This window comes from Lissotriton helveticus, chromosome 7 (genome assembly GCF_964261635.1).
Source record: "Lissotriton helveticus chromosome 7, aLisHel1.1, whole genome shotgun sequence".
NCBI classification, from domain to species: Eukaryota; Metazoa; Chordata; class Amphibia; order Caudata; family Salamandridae; genus Lissotriton; species Lissotriton helveticus.
In genome coordinates this window covers 193968905-193993010 of record NC_136068.1, presented here as the reverse complement: position 1 = coordinate 193993010, position 24106 = coordinate 193968905, and the positions used below count along the sequence as shown (strand labels likewise).

The following is a 24106-nucleotide window of genomic DNA, read 5'->3' as shown; positions in this document are numbered from 1 at the left end:
ATTACCAGTGGCGTAACAAAACCTCTGGGGGCCCTTATGCAATGTATGGTGATGGGGCTCCCAATTCACATTCCCTAACTGCCTTGCTGTTTCTGAGTGTTTTATTTGTTTGCAGCTGGCCAGCCCATGGGGCCCCGTTTGAGGTGAACTGTGTGGAGGTGGAGCCCCTCCGCACCGCGGGGCTGCAGGGCCTCAATTACGCCCCTGCCATTTACAGATATTGCTTTGCAACAAGATGGAAACAATGTACTATTTACTTTTTCGGTAGCCCCGCCCATCTCCACGGGTTTATCTGTTATTGCTCAGAGGAATAGCACCCACATTTGCGCAGATATGTGGTCTGCTAACTTATTGTGTCTAAGGGCTAGTGCACAGCTTTCCAAACTTTTCATTTTGGTGACACACTTTCTAGACATGCATCATTTCGGGACACGTTAAAGCAGTGTAGCAAGCGTAGCGAGCGAGCCCGATGCACCTAAGGAGGTTCGGGGGGATCTCAAAGTACAGATGCTACAGGTGAGGTACAGTATAGTAAGGGCTAAATCAGGTTACCCTTTTGCAATTGCTTGTTTCTAAAGCTAACATTTTAGGTAAAAAGCACCAGCCTCCAAGATCAGCACAGACTTCTAGCTGTGCCTCTTACTTATTTTTGTTTCCAAATATTTTACTTGCATTTTATAAACGAGAACCAAAAGTCTGGTACAGAAAAGTTTAACAAGTACTGCAGAGGTGAATGGCCAGCAAAAATAGCAGAGGCTGCTGAAATGGGACCAATTAGCATACTGACTGGTAAGGCCTCAGACAAGCACGTGTGACGCCACAGCCAGACAGAGAAGGAGAAAACAAAAGGTGGAGGCGCCAGATGTCTGTGGACTTGGCAAACGGGACTCGGGCTGCAGAGAAAGCTCTGAGAATTGGCTCCTGCTCTTTAATGACAGCCCTGTAGGTATTTAAATGTCCCCCATTAGCATTTCTAAAGACAAAAAACACACAGCAGTAGCCCATCAGCCGCACTTCAGAGGCTCCCGTGAAGTATTTACTGAATGCAGTGGAATCCTTTGTAGTGCGCGCTGACTGTAGAGGGAACCATGATGGCAATCAAAAACCTTGGCAGCTATGCATCATCCAGCGACACACCGACACATGGCAGGCGACACAGTACTGTGACCCAAAACAGAGTTTGGAAAGCTCTGGGCTAGAGAGTGTGGGTCCTTGTTCAGCAGAGGACTGATTCACAAAGATTTTTCTTTTCCCGGTGCCTTCAAACTACAATCACTTCATGTCACCTGTTTTCAGAAGGTTTTGTCCTTCCATCTTTTATCTGAGGTCTTAACTTTCCAGGCTCTCCACATTCCAACCTCCTCAGCATTTTCCTTAGCTGTCTGCGTATGGTTCATGGACACCCCTCAGCAGCCAATCAGATTCAGTCAAGAGATCTCTTTCATAATGATGGGCGCATACACAGCCCTAAACTGGCTTCCAACATGAATGAACAATAGCCGATGTCCAGTCACATGGGAGTACCAATGTTAGAACTAAACAGGAATGAGGGCAAGCAGCACTATCTCTATTTATCTGTAAAATTATGCATCCTAGAGTTTACTACAGTACTACATTTATCCAATTCTCAAGCGTCTATTCATTCTTCCAGCCCAGAACTATTTCTATATCTTGCCTGAAGTGTCCTATTCTCTTTTGGTCAGAGCACTCCCTCTATCTGGGGGACAAGATGTCCTTTCCCTTCAAATCCCTATGAAGCAATCAATCATCCTCATCAAAAAGTGGCTGTGGTCCCAGTCCATGAAAAACACATATTAGACATAGGATCAAGAAAAATTGGCAACACACTGTCATGACGCCATCTCGGCCTGATTGGCATTAAGCATTTTCACCAAAAATACTCTTGCCAAGACAGCAGGAGCAGGTTCTTCAAATGTCCCCGCAAACACAGCAATATACGCTAAGGCTCTCTTTACCAGTGACCTGGGTCATGGGCTATTTCCTCACCCCTGGAGTTACTGACAATATTGGTGTATTGGTAACTCCAGGGTGGGCAAACCCCTGCCTATTACAAGTTGAACCCTGAATGTCGACTGATAAATGAGGAACTACTGTGTGAATCTGTAATTTGGGTCTGACTTTTTTCGCTCCGAATTTCATCCAGAGTTTTCAGTTGCATGAAGCAGCCAAAATCCTTGGGTGAAAATAAAAATCTCATACTACCAATACCACCATTACAATTAAGTGGCCACACATATTGTGGGCCCAAATAGGGTGGGATGGTTGCCAATGGACCGGCAGGGACCGGGCGTCCATCACCCAATTGACATGGTGGCCAGACCACCAAGTGCTAACTGTGGACCTTACACACAATATTCATCCTCAGGGTCACAGCTGAGAAACCAGTTACTTAGAACTAAGTTGGGGCGGCTCCTCCATTGGAGCAGAGGAGCGTTGTCCCACTTAAAAGCCCCCAAAGCACCAGAGATGAAAAATTGAATGGAACTTTATTATCATTTTATTTTTCATGCCCTGTCTCGAACAGAGCGCAGGACAGGGGTGGGCCACTGATGAGTGACAGCAGCAGGAATGAGGGTGGGCTGGCTGTGCACTGTTTAAAGTGTGCATGTCTTATTGGCCGGCCGTCTTGCAACGGCCAGCCAAAAATTAGCACTTTAGCCATCTCTAACACAGCTGTCTTAAGATAGCTGGGTTAGAGCAAGCCAAAGCCTCCAGAGCGCTGTGGAGCAATGAGTGAGGCCGCTCCCACCAATCCTAGCGCTGCTGGTGAGAACAGAGCCAGGATTGGCCAGGGGCGTTGCTACATCCAGTTCAAGTGAAAGAAGAGTTCCGGACCAGAGGACGCTGTGTTCGTTTATGGTAAATGTTTATAACATATATATCATTTGTAGCATTGTTTTATATTTTATTTGCACGCCCCTCCCTGTAGATGCCAGGCACCACTGACTAAAAGTACAGTGTGGATTTTATGAGGATACTCAAATGTATGAATTTTCACATTATTGAGAACTTTTTTTAATTTTTTTATTGTGACACATCAAAATTATTTATGTGTAACTAATGCATCCAATTAAACATTAGTCTTTATTAACCGTGCACTTTGCCATACCTGGGGGCGTCCTAGAGCCAACCTTGGCCGTCAGCCCACGGGCTTGGATTATCTCCACATCTAGTTGCCCATTTCTCTCAAATAAACCAATCTCAACATCACCTGATACAAGAAATAAGAGAATGGTAAAGATTAGAATTGGATCTGAGATGTACAAGTTACCAGGTTAAAAAAACAATTTAGACAATGAAATCCATCATTCAAGAACAATTGTAGATTATTTTACAGTAATGGCATGCTTCACAAAACCCTTTCAGTACAAGTAATTGACTCTCCAATACATTCACTGATACTATACAAAGATCTATTTAGGTTTAAGGATGCTAAACCTGCGCCCATATTGAATGAGTCAATGAGCTGTGTTCCCGCTTACCCAGTGCAGTTATCGATTTTATTGTCTCATTTAGTTAGACTTGGGTGCACATAACATGAAAGGAGAATCATCCACTACATGCCCTGTTGCATGTTGGAGACAGGTAACCTACTGCACACTGAGAAATGAAAGGAAGGAAATTCTCTCCTCAAAGTTTGTGTCTTCACTGAAATAATCCTTCCCCTCTGGAATTCTTCTTGTTTTGGTGGTCTGCCGACAATGGTGACTGGGATCATGATTGTGTAATCACATTTGAGAAGCTAAGGGGGATATTTACAATAAAATGTTAGAGCACAGTGTTATTCCAAAATTGGTAACGCTGTGCTCCAACATTTTTTAAAATGCAGGGATGGGCCATATTTACTAAAAGGGACAACTTCCTGAACACAAACAATCTTTAAAGGCAATTTGCTGTTTCTTTGAGTGCTGCAGAATGCAGCGCCCATAGAAAGAGCAAAATACAAGGAGAAATTAATAATTTTTCCTTGTATCGCCATCCTAAGATCAGGTTTTACCTGGTCTTGGTTTTGGGGCTCCCCCATCATTGTAAATATAGGGCAGCATCAAAAAGCAATGAGTGTTGGGGTGAGATGCCCACAGCAACACCCACTGCCTGCCCCTTTGCCACAGCAGACTGCAGCGTAAAGGCATATTTACAAGTCACCTTAAATGGCTTAATGCCACCTTGTTAGTGGAGAAGTGTGGCTCAGGGGTTAGAGGCAGCAGACCCGGAAGCTGAGATCGGTCCTGGACCAGGGTTCAATTCCCCGCCTCGGCGGGGTCTTGGGCTAAAAATTCCACGGACTTGATCATTCTCGCCCCGGTGCCTCCTCGACTCACGGGTTCACACTCTGCGACTCTGGGCAATAGCTTGCTTAATCTCCACAACGGCCCCTCGCGGCGGGATGCCTGACTTTCACCTTGTGGATACCCTGCTATCTCACAGGGGAATACCAGGAAGGGTTCCCTAAGCAAGCGCCGGGACACCCACTGCGGGTAGCTGTGCGCTATATAAGCTCAACTACATTTACATTTAATATGGGGTAAAGAGCAACGCTACCGGAGCATCAGAAAAAGTGACACTCTGGATGCTTTAGGAGATAGTAAAAATGCCCCATAGTTTTGTAACTGTACCACTAGGGTATAATTGTCCTTCTCCCTGGCTGGATGGGGATTGGGGCAATATGTGGTGTAAGTTTACAGTGTGACCTCGTTATACCATGGCAAGATGAAGAGCACATTCACAGTCACAAATTGGGGCATTTTGCTTTCATAACAAATGCGCTCAGCTAGCTGGAAATGTACAACGAGATTGAGGATTTAATTACAAGTTGTGTGGACAGTAATATCAAATCATTTTCTTTTATATTTCCCTGCACAAGTTGCCTGCCTCCTACTTGAGGTGGAGCCTTATAAAGTAAGGACTTTGTACAAGAGCTGGGCAGTCAGAAGATGGGTATGAAGCAGTGTTGGGGGGGGGTGTTATTTTCCAGGCCTGGTGCTGTTTCAGGACCTAAGGCATGTGATGCAATGTATTTATAGGTTTTAGGCAAGTCTGCTTTGTTTATTCATGGCAACTAATCGTTTAAAAACACTAGATGGGGCAAGTCATCATAGCTGCCATTTTTTTTTTCTCTTAGAAAAAGTGCATATAACATAAGAGGCCCTACAAGACAATGCAAAAGCATCCAACATGCCTGTACAAGAATATGTACTCTGAGCAATGTTGTCTGTGACTATGCAGCACATCACTGCAGTAAAATGTGAGGTAACAGAAAGTTCTGATGATTAAAAGTGAATGCATCAGTAAGATGTTCCAGTGTTTTTAGTCTTCATCCATGTGAGACAACAAAGAAAGGTAATCAAGATGAAAAACAAGAGTCTGATTCACAGACCTGATTGTGCACATTAGTTCCACTTATGACTACAATTCCATATACTGACTTAAAGATTCTGAATTTGTGGAATTTAGTGCTTAAAAAAGGCACTTCTAGATGTGGAAGATTTTGCAGTATTAATAATTTGCAAGTTAAGGGTTACAAGTCGGAGCAGGGTCGTTCTGTGAAGGCAGTATTCGGTGTATTGGCCTAGTAAAATCAAGTAAACACAAACAAACACTTGATGGCTTTCCGAGTTGGAAAAGCTTGTAAGCAAAATCCTATCAAATGCAGGAGTAACTACTTATCCAGAGCTACAGAAGGGAGTATACCACCCCCAATATTTAATAGTACAGTTCAGCAAACTTTTTGTCCACTGGAGAAGTGTTTGTCATGTTGAAGAAAGAACTTCATTGTGCAAATGGACAGTTGTGCATAATTAATAGCCCAAAAAAAGCATGTCAGCACCTTGAGCGCCAATGGAGTAAGGACTTTTCCGCCATTAATAAAGCTGCTTACGAGAATGAGCTAAAACAATACCACACTCTATCAGGAAAACACGCTGTGCCTTTTACACAGATTAAATAGAGATGGCTAATAGCTCTTCTGAAGAACTCTTCTCAATTCTCAAATCTTTATCTACACTTGAGCGCACTGTGCCCCTCCTCCTAGCTCACTAGAGAACTGTAAGAATGTTGCTGGATTCTTTGCAACGAAAGTAGCAAACATCTATGACGCTTTTCCATCAGATGCACGTAATGATACCAATCCCGACACCTCCTATGAGACCCATTTTGAGTGGTCTGGTCTCTCTGAATTCAAAGCATTGGTGCAGGATTATCTTTAAAGTCTGGCCTTGAGCATCACATCTGGTTCCCCTATGGGCCCAGCATCACCTAAAATCCTGATACAAGGGTTAGTTGTCATTTTGCCCCATATCCAACACCTGTTAGATCAATCCTTTCGCTATGGCAAAGTTTCACTGAAGTGGAAACAAGCAATAGTCCTCCCGTTGAAGGAAAAACCTTCCGCCGACCCGGGTCTGCTAGACAACTTACGCCCTATTTCTCTCCTGCCCGACTTCGCCAAAATTGTGGAGAAAGTAGTGAATACCCAATTGGTTAATCACATCAATTTTAACAACTTATTCCATCCCTTGCAATCTGGCTTCCGAGCCGGCCATTCCACGGAAACGGCTTTACTTCTAGCTACGGAAACCCTGCAGAAGAGTGCGGATGAAGGCCATACTGCTGCACTGGTCCTGCTTCACCTTAATACAGCCTTAGACACTGCCTCCCATAATGTGCTCTTTCAGAGACTAAGGCTCTGTGGGATCGGGGGTTTGGCTTTGGGCTGGCTGACCTCCTTTCTCCTAGCCCACAGCTTCCAAGTTGTGCAACACCCGCATACTTCCCAAAGTGTCCCGCTTATGCAAGGGGTCCCGCAGGGCTCGATACTGAGCCCCCCTTTTTCAATCTGTACCTTGGCCCCCTTGACAGAAATTATAGATAAATACAAAGTGGCCATCATATCTTATGCGGACGATATGCAACTGATTGTCACCCCATCCCAAGATTTGGAGGAAGCGGCCAACCAGTTTTCCTCTTGTCTAGGAGAGCTTGCCACCTGGATGTCTAACAACTGCCTTAAATTGAACTGCTGTAAGATGAAGGTGCTGATCGTGGAGAAGACCCCCTCTGTTTGGTCCTCAGCATGGTGGCTACAGACCTGGAGCCCAACCCCATCCCCCAAGGATGAAACAAAAAATCTCGGGATCTGGTTTGACTCTAAACTCTCCTTTGAGAATCAAATCAAGAAAGTTGTTGGAAAATGCTTCGGGACTCTCAAAGTCCTAAAAAAGACCCTAGACTTACTACCTCTATCGGCCAAGAAAATTCTTGTACATGCTCTAGTCACATCCCAGATGGACTATGGCAATATACTATACTTAGGAGCCGCATAAAAATGCCTGAATAAACTGCAACACATTCGGAATCCGGCTGTACTATTGGTCCTAAACCTTCCCAGAAGAGCCTCTTCTGCCAGGGCCCTGGATACCCTCCACTGGTTGCCAGTGGATAAAAGGATCATCTACAAAGCAATGTGCTACTGCCACAGAATTTTGTGGAGAAGAGGTCCTTATTATCTACACCCTATGTTAACTCCACATAATCCCGTACACAATTTGAGGTCGACGGGAGCACATCTGGTCATAGTGCCTATAGTCCAAAGGGCCAGAAAGGGGGCACGTTCCTTTGGATATCTGACAGCTAAAAAGTGGAACTCCCTACCACTTACCCTGAGAGCCGAGACGTCTGAGAGCATCTTCCATAAAGATTGAAAAATCTGGCTCTTCCAACTCTAATCTGAGTTTTTCCTTGGGGACTTTGTTTATGTTTTCTCCTTTGGTTTTCCTAGCTGCTCTCTGTTCTCTTTTCGGGGGACTGTATCCTAACACTGTTGGGTGCAACCAGGCGCTCTATAAATTACATTATTTTTATTTTTTTAATACATGTGAACATTTCACGCTGGATGAAAATTCGCATGCAGGCCTTTTGACTGAGCACTCCTGGAAATCTGCAATATTCACACATTCCAGGAGAACTCCGGAAAATCGTTGTGACTCACTTCAAAGTTGTAAATGTATTCCAAATTTAGCTGAAAATCTACAGGCAAAGAATTTATTTCCTACTTTTCATCCATTGACTTTGTGAATATGACCCTGATTCACACCCAATCAAGTTTTTTGTTTGCTGATTACCTTATATATAACACCATATCATCAGCTGCTCGAACCTTACGTTTCATGGGGTGATTGAGTTACAGTTGCACCGGCCATCCCTGATTAATGTATCTATTGCTTTTGATGAATTTTCCTTAAGATTATTTTAAACAATAGGGGCCTCATTTATGAAAAGTGACGCATCGCTGCGTGAAAACAGCGATGCGTCACTTTTCACTGCGCCCTCCTTGCGACACCAATGATGCGTCATATTTACAGTATGACGCATCATGGCGCAAGGAGTTACAGATACGTCAGTATTTCTGACGTATCTGTATGGCGCAAAAGTGACGCATTGCTGGAGTGTGTGACAAAAGTGACGCAACTCCAGCAATGCGTCCTTTCACATGGGGCAAGCCCAATGTGAAAGAGCCTGCGTCAGTCTTACGCCTGCTGTGAGTTAGGCGTAAGAAATTGACGCATTTGTGTCCTAGAAGTGGTGCAGTGAAATATTATAGATTTCACTGCGTCACTTCTAGGACCCTTTCTTGCGTTGGAACGCCCCCCTGCATATATTATACCTGGCGTAGGTATAATGTAGCGCAGGGGTTTACAAAGTGACGCATCTACCTAGATGCGTCACTTTGTAAATATGGTGCAACAAGGCACATTTTTTAACGCTGCTGGTGCGTCACATTTACCGGCGGCGTAAAAGTGACGCATGGCCTCAATAATGAGGCCCCAGGTATTATAGAATTATTTACAGTTTTTCGAGATTTTTTGAAACGTGTAAATTGGGTATTGCTAATTATGCTGTATAGAACCAAAAACATGTATGGTTTTCTTATAAATCCTAAACAATTTGTTTTAGAAGTAAATATAAAAATGTGGCGTTTTTAATCTTCTTGTTAGTCCTCCTTTTTGAGGAGCTGGCCAAAGCAAGAAAGTTATCAGAACAAAGATCTTGAGTATTAAGTTTACAACCCTATTGCGGTATTAGCTTTATATAACATAGCTATTGTGACTTAATAATACAATTATTATCAATTACCCAGTGACGTGGTTGCCAGTGTCTGTCTGCCAACGAATTGTGCTGGTCCCATACCAGATAGGAAGTCACTAAATTGTCCATTAGATGCTAGACACATTCCGCTGTAATTCAGGCTGGAAATAAACAAAAGGTAATCAATTTCCTTATTGGATACAGACTTATTGATGAAACACATGATTAATAACTGGACAAATATTAGTTATTCATGATCTTTTATTGAACGATACAGTTGGTTTTGTTAATATTTCAAAATATTAGAGTTGCATTTCTATAATGTGACAACAATTACTCCAAAACAAAAATCTTATACAATATGAGAATGACTGACAACATGTAACATTTTATAGCTCATAAAGGGCCCGATGTAGGTAAATCTTTTTTACCACTTCTTAAATACCGATTCATACCGAATTGGTATTTAAGAAGTGGTAAAAAAGAGGAGGGGAGATGTAGGTATTTCAGATTCGGTAAATACCGAATCGTTAAGATTCGGTATTTACCGTTTCTGTAAATACCGAATCGGTAATGCCCATTGATTCCTATGGGCATTGAAGCCCATAGGAATCAATGGGCATTACCGAATCGGTATTTACAGATTCGGTAAATACCGATTTCAGCAAGGGTGCAGGGGGTGTCACTTTGACACCCTCTAGCACCCCCAATACAGGCATATGTGCCATGTGGCACACAGACATGCCCTAAGGGCATGTCTGTGTGTCACATGGCACAGGTGTGCATGCACAAATGGGATAAATGGCCCTTCAAGGGCACAGAAAGATCCATTTATAACCTTATATCCGAGCATCCTCTAATACATGCTTGTTGATGTAGAAGATAGCTCAGATAGTTCATGGGCCTGCTGGAGGCATCTGTGTGTAACCAACACATATGCTAGCTGGCCAAGTGAACTTTTTCCACTGTTGCTGCTGATACCATGAGTAAATTATCCTTAGGTAATAGTACCACCTGTTACTGCAGAAAGGTCACCGGGACTGGTTCTACTTCATTCTAAAAAAACAGAGGATGAAGTACGACCAAGACCTGTGAAACCTACCTGCTGCCCTGCTCACAATTGTAAACAGGACACCATGGCAGTTGTGCGCTATCCCGAGAACTTTTTGTTTTATTTTTCAAAATGGCGCTAATCTCCACTGTCATTGGTAAAATGGGGATGAAATTAGTAGGTGTGGGGGTAAACAACCCTTCCAGCCCTTCGGAAAAAGAGGGTCAGCTGTCCCACTCTTCCTCACAAAATACAGCAGAATAGGGAGAACTGGAGCAGTTAACAACTGCCCCGGAATACTGTCCCTCGCCCTAACTTTAGGACAAGGATATGGAACAACTTCCCTAGTGACAGGGGCGGTTCCTTCTCGAGGGTGGAGGAGTGACACCCCACCTGCTACAAGTGCAGCAGTTAAACACACGTTTTTAAAATGGTAATAAATACCATTTTATTATAATTTGTCACAGGCTCGTTCAAACCTTTTACAAATTGTAATAAAATGGTATTTATTAGTGTGAGGGCAGGGGGTGGGGCCAAGTGATTCCAACAATTTCGGTATCTCTCCAGCCCCGCCACTGCACATGACAGATTGCCTGGCTGTCTACAGCCAGCCATCTGTCATGCGCACTTTTGAAGTCTCCAGTTCCAACACTGTCAAACAGCAGGGATTACAGCCGCAGGCCCACAGCCTCAAAAAGAGTGCTAGAGTAGCCTGCTCCAACCAATCCTGGAGTTGCTCTGCAGCTCCGGGATTGGTTGGGTTCACGCTGAAAAAGGAGGGAAGTTCTTCCCTTTCCTGCTGCACTCGCCAGGATCCCGTACCAGTGAGTGCAGCAAACATGGTGAGTTTTTCGGGCATTGTGCCTCACCATATTTTAAAGTTGTAAGCCGCCACCGGCCCTGTTTGCCATTGTCAACAACACTCTGGGGCTGCTCTCACCTGTCCGAAATGAAGAATGCTCAGAAGTCACAGCAGTTGCAGAAGTTTGTAGTTGTGCAATGTGTAATTAGTAATTGTGCAAATGTGCCATTGAGCAAGTTGTGGAAGGGGTTACCTTCAATTCTCCTGCCTTTGTACAGGGCTGACTTAGCAACATTATAGGCCCATGGGCAAGGCAGCACACTGGGCCCTGCCCAAACAACCACACACAGGAATAAACATGTCTAACTAAATATTTGAGTTAAATTCTGGTCTGCATGGAGCCCCTATGCTCATGGGGCCACTGGGCAACTGCCCAGCGAGCCTAAGCGTTAAGATGGCATGGCACGGCCCTGCTCTTGGGTAAGGTCAGGAGGAGGCTGAGAAACTGGTTGACAGGGGCTTCCCGTGGACCTTTCACCAACTCCATCACGGACGTCATCTCCCCGCAAGCCATCGCATCCACCAACTACACCCTGCTGGGAGACCTCAACTTCCACCTAGACAACCAACTAGACCCCAACACCACATCCCTCCTGGACAACCTCTACAACATTAGACTCCCCCAGATCATGAGGGAACCCCTGGATTCAGCAGGAGACACCCTCGACCCCCTCTTCACCACAGGAAACTCCATCACTTTCAGCCACACCACTGAACTCCAGTGAACAGACCATCGATGCATCCACTTCACCTTCAAAATACCCACCACCCACAGACCCCAGCACCTGCTTCCATGAAGAAACTGGACCAAAATCACAGATGACCAGCTTGCCTCCTCACTCGGCAACTCGACCCCAACCACTGCGAAAGACGATGACCCCAACACCGCAGCCAGAACCCTGCACAGATGGATCTCCGACAGCGCCAACACCATAGCCCCCCTCAAGAAGAACAACAACACGCACACCAAGAAAGTCAGATGGTTTACCACCGAACTCCAAGTGTCCAGACGCACATGTCACCACCTCGAAAAGGCCTGGAGGATCTCTAAATCCACAGAAGCCCACAACAACTTTAGTACCGCCACCAACGCCCACCACCAACACATCAGAAATACAAGAAAAACAGCGATCAAAGACAGAATCTCCAGACACGCACAAAACAGCAAAGAACTCTTCAGCATCATCAAGGAGTTCACCCAACCCACCAGCGGATCTACTGACATTCCTCCCTCACAAGACCTCTGCAACGAACTCAGCGACTTCTTCCACTAAAAAATCAAGAACATCTACAACAACTTTGACAAAGACAACCAACACACTGAACCCTCACCAGCCACCCACGACACCCTGAAAACAACTATTGGCAGCTTGACAGCCCTCACCACCGACAACACACTGAAGACGATGAACTCAATCCATTCCGGGGCCCCCACAGACCCCTGTCCCCACCACATCTTCAACAGAGCTGCCGACACCATCGCACCCATGCTTCGCCACACCATCAACTGCTCCCTGGCAACCGCTTCCTTCCCCGATGACTGGAAATACGCCTCCTGAAGAAGCCCTCGGAGGACCCCACCGACCTCAAAATCTACAGACCCATCTCCCTGCTCCCGTTCCCAGCGAAAGTCATCGAGAAAGCCATCAACAGCTAACTCGCCACCTTCATCGAAGAGCACAACATCCTTGACTCCTCCCAATCCGGCTTCAGAAAAAACCACAGCATTGAAACCGCCCTCCTCGCTGCAACAGGGACATCCGCTCCTTACTGGACAAAGGAGAAACAGTAGCCCTCATCCTCCTCGACCTCTCAGTGGCCCTTGACACAGTCTCCCACCGCACCCTAACACGCAAACTCCACAATGCATGGATCCGGGACAAGGCCCTCGACTGGATCCTCTCTTTCCTCTCTGGCAGAAAGCAGCGGGTCAGACTCCCTCCCTTCCTTTCGGACCCTACACCAACCACCTGCGGAATCCCCCAAAGATCCTCCCTCAGCCCCATGCTCTTCAATGTCTACATGGCTCCGCACGCTCCCATCGCCAGAACCCACGGACTACACATTGTTTCATACGCAGCCGACACCCAACTCATCCTCTCCCTATCCAAGGAACTCAACGCAGCCAAACATTACTTTCAAGAAAGCATGGAAGCTGTCGCAAAATGGATGAAAAGCAGCTACCTACAACTCAACACAGACAAAACAGAAGTACTCATCATGGGTCCACACCCAACGCCTGGAACGATACTTGGTGGCCCCCCGCCCTTGGAAGCCCACCCACCCCCAGGGTCCACGCACTCAACTTTGGAATTATCTTGGACTCCTAGCTCAAAATGGACCGCCAGATCAACTCTGTCGCATCCTCCTACTTCCACAGCCTCTGCCTCCTACGCAAGACCTTCTAATGGATCCCTCTCGAGCACAGAAAGACCGTCACTCACGCCCTAGTCACCAGCAGACTCGACTACGGCAACACACTCTACACCAGAATAAACAAAAACCTCACCGCAAGCTACAAAACATCCAGAACACCCCAGTAAGACTGCTCCTCAACCTGCCAAGACACTGCCACATCTCCCAGCACCTGTGCACACTCCACTGGCTCCACATCGAGACTAGAATCACCTTCAAGATCCTCACCCACACACACAAAGCCCTCCACAACACCGGACCAGCATACCTGAACAGCCAACTCAATTTTGACGAACCCCAAAAGACCCTACGATCAGCCCAGCTCTACGCTGTGGTCCCCAGCGCCAGAAAGACCAGATCAGGAGTCCGCTCCTTCTCCTTTCTCGCGGCCAGAGCCTGGAACGCCCTCCCACTCCACCTCAGACAGACGACATCACTCCCCATCTTCATGAGAAACCTCAAAACTTGGCTTTCGACAGACCCTCTCCTTGATGGACTGGAACCTGCTCCTCCCCGGCGCCTTGAGACCCTTACGGGTGAGTAGTCGTGCTTAACAAACACATGATTGATTGACTGATCACAAAGCGTGATGTTCTTTTCATCAGCTGGACATTAGCGCCAAGACACCTTCGGGTAATCGAGCGCTTAATAAGTCTCAAATCCAATCCAATCCAATCCAAAGCACTTTCAAAGGTGAGGATTAATCCAATACTCTTAGGGATTGAGGCCCCCCAGAGATAATTATTTCCATTTTACAAAATTACTGCAAAAAATGATTACATTTTTTTTTTCATTTTCTCGGTGTTTATAAATACAGGAAAAGGTTAGCATTAGGAAAGAAAGAAACACTATTGGAAAATTTTACATTTCATCAAAATTACGCAAGTGGTATGTTTACGCAAGTATCATGTTATTTTTTTAATTCTCCCCCAGTGCTCCTCAACACAAGAGAGATTACAACACAAAAAAAGCTTTATTTTTCCAAAATCTCATAACATAATCTTGCTCTATGAAAAGTGAAATGCACAAAGAGCAACAGATTAATATAACTTTTGATTTAAAGAAATCACCACAAGTGATTTTAAAACATCGCTGATCAAGACTGCTTTGGGCCATTAATGCTAAGTCACACATGGGGCTATTATTGTTCAATTGTCCTTTGGACCATTGATGATCCTTACTGCTCAGGGCAATTGACAATCATTCCTGCTTTGGGCCACTATGGCTAATAGTGAGGCTGCTGACAATCGTAAATGCTGCTCCAGTTGAATCCCATGACTACTTGTCCCATTGATTTGAATTGCTTGCATGGGGCACTGGGGTTCACAATACTGTCACCACTGAAGCTCATTATTACTGCTACTACTGAGTGTCAATATAGCTTGACACCATTCAAATTCATTACTGCCTGAGGCCATTAATATAACCTTTTAGCCTGCTGCCGAGGGCTAGACTGGTTGCTAAAGGCCCTGAACCCAAGTTATAGGCCCGAGCAGAAAGCGAGTGCCTATAATGTGGGTGAGGGCCTTTAACAACAGGTATAACATGAGACAGAAGAGCTATAAAGCTGTTAGAACATTCCATCCACTAAGGATAGAATGTTCTAAATTAAAAAGGGAGACACATCAAGACAAACATCGGAATGTTGGAGCAGAAGGCATATAACATCCTTTATAAGCCCTTTGAGCTGCTCATGCTAAGCTCTTAGTAGCACCCATACATCAAGTGAAGGCACAAGGGGAGCATAGTTATCGGTAATGCACCGTTACATCGCAACTTTTACAACGGGAGGCTTTTACAACAGAACTTTTACAACGCAGGATCCATTACATCGGATGCCATTACAACGCATGGCATTACATAGCAGATGCTATTACAACGCATGGCATTACATCGTAAGTATAGGTAAGTATTTAATTTTTTTTTATTTTATTAATATTAATTATAATTAAATATATTTATTTATGTTTTTTAATATTATTAATTTATTATTTATTATATTAATTAAAGTAATTTTTAAAATAAGTACAGGTGTACAGGGGTGTTTTTAGGTTTCAGGGTAGGGTTTGGGTTTTGGGGTACAGGGGTGTTTCTAGGTTTCAGGGTAGGGTTTGGGTTTTGGGGTACAGGGGTGTTTTTAGGTTTCAGGGTAGGGTTTGGGTTTTGGGGTACAGGGGTGTTTTTAGGTTTCAGGGTAGGGTTTGGGTTTTGGGGTACAGGGGTGTTTTTAGGTTTCAGGGTAGGGTTTGGGTTTTGGGATACAGGGGTGTTTTTAGGTTTCAGGGTAGGGTTTGGGTTTTGGGGTAAAGGGGTGTTTTTAGGTTTCAGGGTAGGGTTTGGGTTTTGGGATACAGGGGTGTTTTTAGGTTTCAGGGTAGGGTTTGGGTTTTGGGGTACAGGGGTGTTTTTAGGTTTCAGGGTAGGGTTTGGGTTTTGGGATACAGGGGTGTTTTTAGGTTTCAGGGTAGGGTTTGGGTTTTGGGGTACAGGGGTGTTTTTAGGTTTCAGGGTAGGGTTTGGGTTTTGGGGTACAGGGGTGTTTTTAGGTTTCAGGGTAGGGTTTGGGTTTTGGGGTGTTTTTAGGTTTCAGGGTAGGGTTTGGGTTTTGGGGTACAGGGGTGTTTTAGGTTTCAGGGTAGGGTTTGGGTTTTGGGGTAAAGGGGTGTTTTTAGGTTTCAGGGTAGGGTTTGGGTTTTGGGGTACAGGGGTGTTTTTAGGTTTCAGGGTAGGGTTTGGGTTTTGGGATACAGGGGTGTTTTTAGGTTTCAGGGTAGGGTTTGGGTTTTGGGGTACAGGGGTGTTTTTAGGTTTCAGGGTAGGGTTTGGGTTTTGGGGTACAGGGGTGTTTTAGGGTTCAGGGTTGGGTTTGTGCTTAGGGCTAATTAAATTATATTTACCATTTATAAATTAATTAAAATATATTTATTAAATTAAATTAATTATATTATATTAATTACATTTTTTAATTAAATTAATTAAATTAAATAAAATATTTTAATTAATTTATTTTAATTATAATGTTTAAAAATATTTAAATTAAATTAATTTCATTATATTAATTAATTAAAATTAATTAAAATTTTTATTAAAATTAAATAAAATAAATAGATTTAAATTTATTACATTAAATTAATTACTATTTTAAAATGTATTTTAATTAAATTAATTAAATTAAATTAATTAAATTAACTTAATTACATTTTTTTAAAAAAGATATACTTACCTATACTTACGATGTAATGCCATGCGTTGTAATAGCATCTGCTATGTAATGCCATGCGTTGTAATGGCATCCGATGTAATGGATCCTGCGTTGTAAAAATTCCGATGTAACGGAATGCGTTGTAAAAAAACGCGTTGTAGTGACACCAATCCTAGTTATCATACATTCCCTTACTTTTTTCAGTTTTATATAGCGGGAACTCGACCCCAAGGCATTGAAGCGCATTTCACGAGCAGCAGTTACGTTTACACAAGGACACATTCATTTTTGGTAGGCTCGTGGAGATTAAGTGATATGCCCAGAATCACAGGATGTTAAGTCAAAGCCGAGACTCGAACCTGGATCCACAGCTCCAACGTCTGCAGCTCTGGCCTTTAAACGACACTCTGGGCTTCCTCAATGGCCCATCCACATAAAATTCCGAGTGAAACTGTGATCTGTCATAGCTGTAGTCAAGCCTTTGCACTAAAGCTCCCTGATCCGAGGCAGGACATTAGGATAAATGCTACATGGACCGCTATCGCACTACTGAGCGCCATTCTATTCCATGTCTTCATCTCAGCGCTACAGTCACTGTGGGAGATATTATGAGGCGTCTGTCTCTGTAATCCTCTCTACTCTAAATATGAACTGACCAAGTGCAATGGAGGTCAATGTAACTGCTCGCTGTCTGAACTACCCAGATGCTTCCTTGAAAGTAGCGCCAAGAAGCACGGCGTTTTCATGTTATGCGCTTATGTACTGTGCGCTCAAGCATGCGCATTCAAAAAACATTGCGTGGTATCACCTGACAATATATTTCTAATGTACTAAATGGAGAGTTTCACTTCGCAAGGGTATCACAATTAATTTGCCACCCACAACAAGCAAAGTAATATTTTCTTGCACTCAGTTTTTCATTTAGTGCACCATGTAAATGCATCAAAAGGTTACTCTAATCTAAGAGTCATTATATAATGGCACTTTATCATAGTCGGAGCAGAGTCTATCATTTACATAAAGTATACTGATAAATTGGAAGCAATGACGCAAGTTTACAACCACATTAATACAGAATTACGAAGAGAATCAAATTATTAATAGTTTTGAAATTAGTATTTTACTTCACATCACCACAGACTATAACATCTTAAGTCGGATGGAAGGATGTGTCAGAGGAATGATATATCTGGGAGGCTGGAATTAATCGAAACCTGGTCACTTTCCTTGACATGATTAATTTGGATAATTATTTCTGGCTTATCATTACTTCGCAGCTCTATTAGGTCCTTCTGCTTCGGTTAATCAAGAGATCGGCATGCCATGTATATAAAAGTACTGACAGGCAGCAATGAGAGTTTTATTAATTGTATTTGTTGCAAAAATGAAATGGATCTCGCCCACCTCAAATCGGAAAATATTTTCTGATATAAATCATGTAAAGCCATATACAGTATGTGAAACATATTTTTTTTAAACTCATAAAATACTAAGTTAAATATCGACGCCCCACCCAAGAATAAAACTGTAGGGTTTTTGTACTAATTGTTCGCATGTTTAAATCATCAAAATTGTCATCCAAACCTCTTAATTTCTAAAGAAAAACATTTAGTAAACGGTTCCACATGCTTTGGTGAAGTGCACCGAAAAAATAACAAAATTGCCTCATGTATTGTTCCCATCCCTTCCATATTAAAAGACTGTTTCAGCGTTATTTTTGTAAAGGGGCTGAGGGGCTCCATATAGACCCATGGGCATGTAAAGTGGGTGGCTCATTCGTTAGTGCGCAAGTGGTTCAAGGGTCTTTACCTTTTGGCTTTCCTCCCCTGAAATGTGCTCCATCTGGTTACAGGTCTTACTTTGCCGATCAGCAGCCGACACAGTCCTCTGAGATGGATGTGACTGCTATTGCACTAGTTGGGGGCACAGAAAGCAGTGAGCCGATGCTTCAAGCACAGGAAGTTATGGAGCCTGGTACCAATAACACTAACTCAGAAGATGGTTTGCGCTCACATACTAATCCAACTGTATCTTCTAAAGTTCTTGACTCTCCGCCAGCACAATCTTTGGCCACTAACTTTCTTGAGAGTGGAGTATACGTACCCGACTGACAAGAAATGCTGAAGCATATTTTTTTTCACTCTCAGATTTGTCGGATGGAGAAAGCTCCGCTTCTGCAGCGGGCTGAGATTTTGACCGTGAATCAAGGGCATCAATGTATAAAGACCGGGTCTCTACAGAGGACACTATAATGTGGGCACACCCTACTGGGGTCATGACCAGTAAGCAGGCTGATGTCAAGGCTGGGCCAACAAAAGAGAAGAAAGTAGGAATGGGAAGAAGAAATGACAACAGGCTGCATTTGAGCATGCTGGGGGCAGCACGAGCATGCCTTCTACTGTTATGCAAAGGGATGGGGATAAAGGCCTGTGGGATGATACAGCTTGGGAGGATGATGATGAAGACATTTCATGGGAGCCGGAAGGTACCACACTCACACGAAAATAAAGATAAATTGCTCTCTGAAGCAGTGACAGAACCAGCATGTGCCGCATCACGGATTGTTGCCATTTCCTCACCCTCTATGGCTTGTACTATGGTCAAACTAGGGCCTTAAGCAGTATAAAGAAGCTCCATTTGCGGCACACCCAGCCATCCTGCTACATCTTTATCGGCTATTTATGATCTGTTCAGGAGGAATACCAAAAGGAGTCTCTGTCTGTGAAGTCTGAGCATTCTAAGATTCAGCTATCATTACGTAAAATGTATAAAAATATGAATATTCTTTATGGGAGACTAAATGACATGGAGAACCAGTCTGTGCAGTTGCCTGTACAGAAAACACAGGTTGAGGTTGAAGTTCATGAAACAAGACTTACCAGTATTTCACAGAAAATAGAGGATATTGAAAATTGTATGCGCTGAAATAACCTTTGGGTACTAGGTATTCTTGAAGTACAGGAGGGCTATGATTCCATACGCTACATTGTGCAGCTATTTAGCCCATCATTTCCACAATTAAAAGACTGCGACATTGACTGCAGGGTGCTGTGGGCACACCATTTTCCGTTTAAGAAGCCTTCTAAAGGGAGAGCCTTGAAATACCTGTGTGCAATTCTGATCTATGTGGCAATTGTATCCACCATCAGCTATTACACCAGCCAGCTTGACCACATACCCCTGTGAAATCCTGCGGAGTTGAGATTTTTGTGCTGTCTGATTTTTGTCATGACACAGTGGTGTGCAGGTGGAAGCTGAGGGAGTTGATTCCAGCCTTCACTAAACTTGAGGCTACTGCTTCTCTTCTGGAACCGGCAAATTTGTGAATCCTCTTCTAGGTTCAATCTTTCTTTTGCCAAGACTTGATTAAGGCTCAGGCTCTTTTGGAATCTTGGAAACATAATTAATACCTGATATGTGCTGATTTGGTTTTTTTTCTTTTGAAGAACATTCTCTGTTAATATATAGTGTAAGACTTTCTGTCCTGATGTTTGCTAGGCTTTCTAAGTCTCTCCTTCTTTCTTTTTTGTGGAATGCTCCTGTGGTCTGTGGTCTTATGATTAGGCCTCTTAGATAGGTGGAGCGAGCCGCAGAGAGTGAGGTGAGTGGAGGATGGGGAGGAGGTGGGTTGGGGTTGTGAGTGCAATGGTTTACTTGAGTGTTTTGGTCTTTTTGGGGTCTGGATAGTAGAAAGAAAAAAGGGGAAGATGTCAAAAAGGAGTCTTTTGTGCGGTGACATGCAGTAGTCTGTGCTTTTGATAGGCAGGTGGACCATTGAAGAGCTAAGGAAGGACAATGCCCAACTAACGGTGTGTGTGGTGTTTGCATCAAACAAGTATGATCCATCACTTTTCAACTTCTTAATATCTAAACTGTGTCAATGGCACGCCCCCCCTTTTTTTATGTGGTGATTTTAATATGCCATTAGGACCACAACTGGACACTACCTCAGGTTCGATGCTAAAGGAATCGCGTATGAAAAACCTTGTGTTGCATTGAGGGAAGCAATTAGTTCTCTTGTTCGTATGGATGTGGGGCCTGCATGCTGGGGGTCTGCATCTGGTAATACATCTTACTCTGCATCAAACAAGGTCCTTTCTTGGATAGATACATTTCTTGCAAGTAGTACTGTTGTACCCTATCTTTCAACCAGATAGAAACAACGTGTCTTCTCAGATCATAACACCCTATCTGTATTTTTTGTTATTGAGCTAAAATGCTAGATATTGGAATATTGCATGAAGAATGTATATAGGCAGGGAGTCACTCATGAGAGGAAACAATCTCTTCTAACATTAATGCATATATATTATTGGAGGTTGATTGTTTTTTCTCTCCTTTTTTTTTATGTCTATCCGGTCTTTTCTACTTAGGTTTCTTTTAAACCTTTTGTGTATATTTAAAATGAAATGTTGTTCATCTAATTGTTTTTACAGCCTTGAGGAAGTCCATGTTGGACAAGACGCGTTGGCTAGGCTGATGCATTTGACTACAAATAAAGAATATTTTTAAAAAAGAGATTTCAAGACTCCTTGAGCAATATATTGTTTCGATTTTGTGGATCCTGACACATTATTCATAATTTACAAATGAATTATGTATAACTGTATGCTCCTTTTCAATATTTGCTGCTGGAAAAGCATTATTTGATCCACATGTCGAGCAGTTTGGAAGAATACTTTTTATTCATAAAACAGGGCCTCTCCCAGAATAGTTTGGGATGCGGTGAAAGCTGTCATGCAGACACTTAGGGCCTGATTTCGAGTCTGGCGGTCTTCCGATCGCCTGACTCGTGGTGGCGGTCCAACGTCCACTGCATTACAACTTTGCTCAGCAGGACTGATGCAGTCCAGTTGATCATCTCACAAGCCCTGCCACCGCCAGCCATTTCATAGCGGAAGCACTGCCATGTAAAGGCTGGCAGTGGAGAAACAAAGAGGGCCCTACAAGGCCCTCATGGGCTCCTTGCCACGGGGATACATTCAGGGTGTGCACATGTATACCTCCAAAGTGCCAGCACGGCATGGGCATGACCATCCATGCAGTGCTGGAACTTTTTTGCCATTCCCATTGTGGTGCCTATTTTTCAGGCTCTACCATGGGATAGTTGAAGGACCATACACGAGTTCAACTCATAATATGGAGGGTGGTCCTTGCACGGGTTTGGCGCTGCTCTGCCGGCGGAGAGCCAGCACAACTGCGCCAATATCATAATCAGACCCTTAGTTACACTATCCAGCGGGATAAGAAGGATAGAATTATGGTAGACCAGGCTTTCACTGATCTTTTGCTTTTGGAATTAGAAAACTCTAACACTTTGGTTAACAGCACCACCCATGAAGCAGAAAAGATACTAGACCAATAAACAATCATGCACATATAGCTACAGAAGGAGATCTGTAACAGAGCCTATCAAATATCATGGCAAATACAGGCTCTTTGCTTTGAAAACAGTGTAGAGAAGTGTCGGCTGCTAGCTTTTCAGTACAGAGATAGCCTATCCAAAAATACAATTACCAGTATTTCAGATTCAACCAGTCAGGTCCTGCGGATATACAAGCTGTATTTCGGAAATTTTCTGTCACTTTCTATCTTGAGGAGATTCCCCCCTAAGTAGCAGCAGTTAAGGACTATTTGCATGGGATACGTTTTCCCCACGTTTCTACCACTCAAGGTAAGATGCTTGATGCGTCCATTACATAAGGAGAAATTTGTGAAGCATGGTCTCACTTAGCTCCAGGGAAAGGTTCAGACCCCGATTTCATTCCTTTAGAATTTTTTTAATTTATGCTGATAATCTTGTCATTAGACTGGAAGCACTTCTCAAATTCCCCAGCCTTTTTGCAATCAGTGCCAGTATCTTGGGGGTGGGGGGCATATATTTCGATCTTTCTAAACCAAGGCAAAGACCCTCTTAACTGTAGTTCATACCGCCCAATTTCATTAAGGCACTACTCATTAGCTACAGGATCATCTCCGGGACAGCTCCTGATTATCTCAAAGACTTAGCCATACCCTATGAGCCAAATAGAGCTCTCCGCTCAATGGGGAAGGGTCTCCTTAAAATTCCTCGCGTAAAGAAGGCCAGGATGGGTGGTCGCTCTTTCCGCGCTCTGGCTGCTAAACACTGGAATACCCTTCCCACGCACATCAGATTAGCTGAAACAGAAAACAGTTTTAGAAAAAACTTAAAAACCCACCTGTATACCCTATGATTTTGGTCTCTGCATCCAGCTACTCTCTCCACAGCGCGGGGACACGCCGGGAAGGCGTCACCAGGCGCTTTATAAACTCATTTATTATTATTATTAACACAGACACAAAAATATATCCTCACATTTTGGCCAATCACTGACAATGACATGCAGCACAGCTTTATTACAGGACGGGACACTACAGTCCTTATCAACATGGCTATTTTGGTTTTGGATGTTGTGGGAACAAAGGAAGAGCCTGCAGGTTAGATTCTGCTCGACACCGAAAACGCGTTTGACAGGGTCTCATGTGGTTTTCTATGGAGGGTCCAGGCAAGAATGGGTCTTGGATAGAAGTTTATAACTGCTATTAGAACGTTATATGCATCACTATCAGCTGAAAATGTCAGTATGGGGTAACGTTTGGGCATTTTCAGGCTCCAACTGTGCACTTGCAAAAAGAAGAATTGATGGACAGAATGCCAAACAATGTCATACATTCACCCCAGTACAGAGATCTGGGCCTAAATCCATCATTTTGTTGCTCACCAGGCCATTCCAGTTTGGACCCAGACATATGCAAATCAGTCTTGACCCGGCACCCAATAGGAACAGTACAGCCCAAACTGCCAGTCCAGGTCCTCCCTGGACTGGAAACAAGCCTCTTAGGACCAGTTTCGGACTTTCAGCCCTCATCAGCCAGGATAGCTTGACTCCATTGGCATGGAGAGCACGGGACTCGCGTCGACATGCCATTTCAGACAAGAGGAGTCTTTGTGATATTTTGTACTTGATTTAATTGTTTGGTTGTACACAATCTTGGAACTTAGGTTCAGAACGTATTAGAACTGATTGTGCGAATACACGATACTCCCTGATTTGAAAGGAGGACACTCCTTTGATTTTGTATGATCTTTTAGGTGAAAAAAGAAAAAACAAAAACAAAAACTTAATATTATTTTTTGTATTAGAATATTGTTTGCTGTTATTATCCTTATTTGTATTTGATTGTGAAATCCTGATGTGTGTATATATGTGTATTTTGTACAATTAATAACATTACATATAAAAAAGAAAATAAGACTTTGAAGTACAGATCGCTATAAATAAAATTGGTGATCGTGATGATGACTAGGCATGTGATCATTGTGTAAAAATTTAATAAAGTATGGCTGAGAATTGTTTTCTCAAAGGATGGGAATTAAGAGTCCCTGTACCTCCAAAAAGTTTGATATTGATCCCTCCCCATCACCTTCTGTGTTTTACAGTTTTTTACA

General features: G+C 43.5%; 1 protein-coding gene across 2 annotated transcripts in view; it reads right to left on the bottom strand.

Annotated features, from left to right (window-relative positions):
- Positions 1 to 24106, bottom strand: part of RIMS4 (regulating synaptic membrane exocytosis 4) — a 456978-nt gene that overhangs the window by 73043 nt on the left and 359829 nt on the right. For both annotated transcript variants that reach the window (XM_078651922.1, XM_078651923.1), the window contains 2 exons: positions 9154 to 9266; positions 3131 to 3232 (listed from right to left, as the gene is read on the bottom strand). In XM_078651922.1, coding sequence (XP_078508048.1) covers positions 3131 to 3232; positions 9154 to 9266 — 215 coding nt within the window. The remainder of the gene's footprint in view (positions 1 to 3130; positions 3233 to 9153; positions 9267 to 24106) is intronic.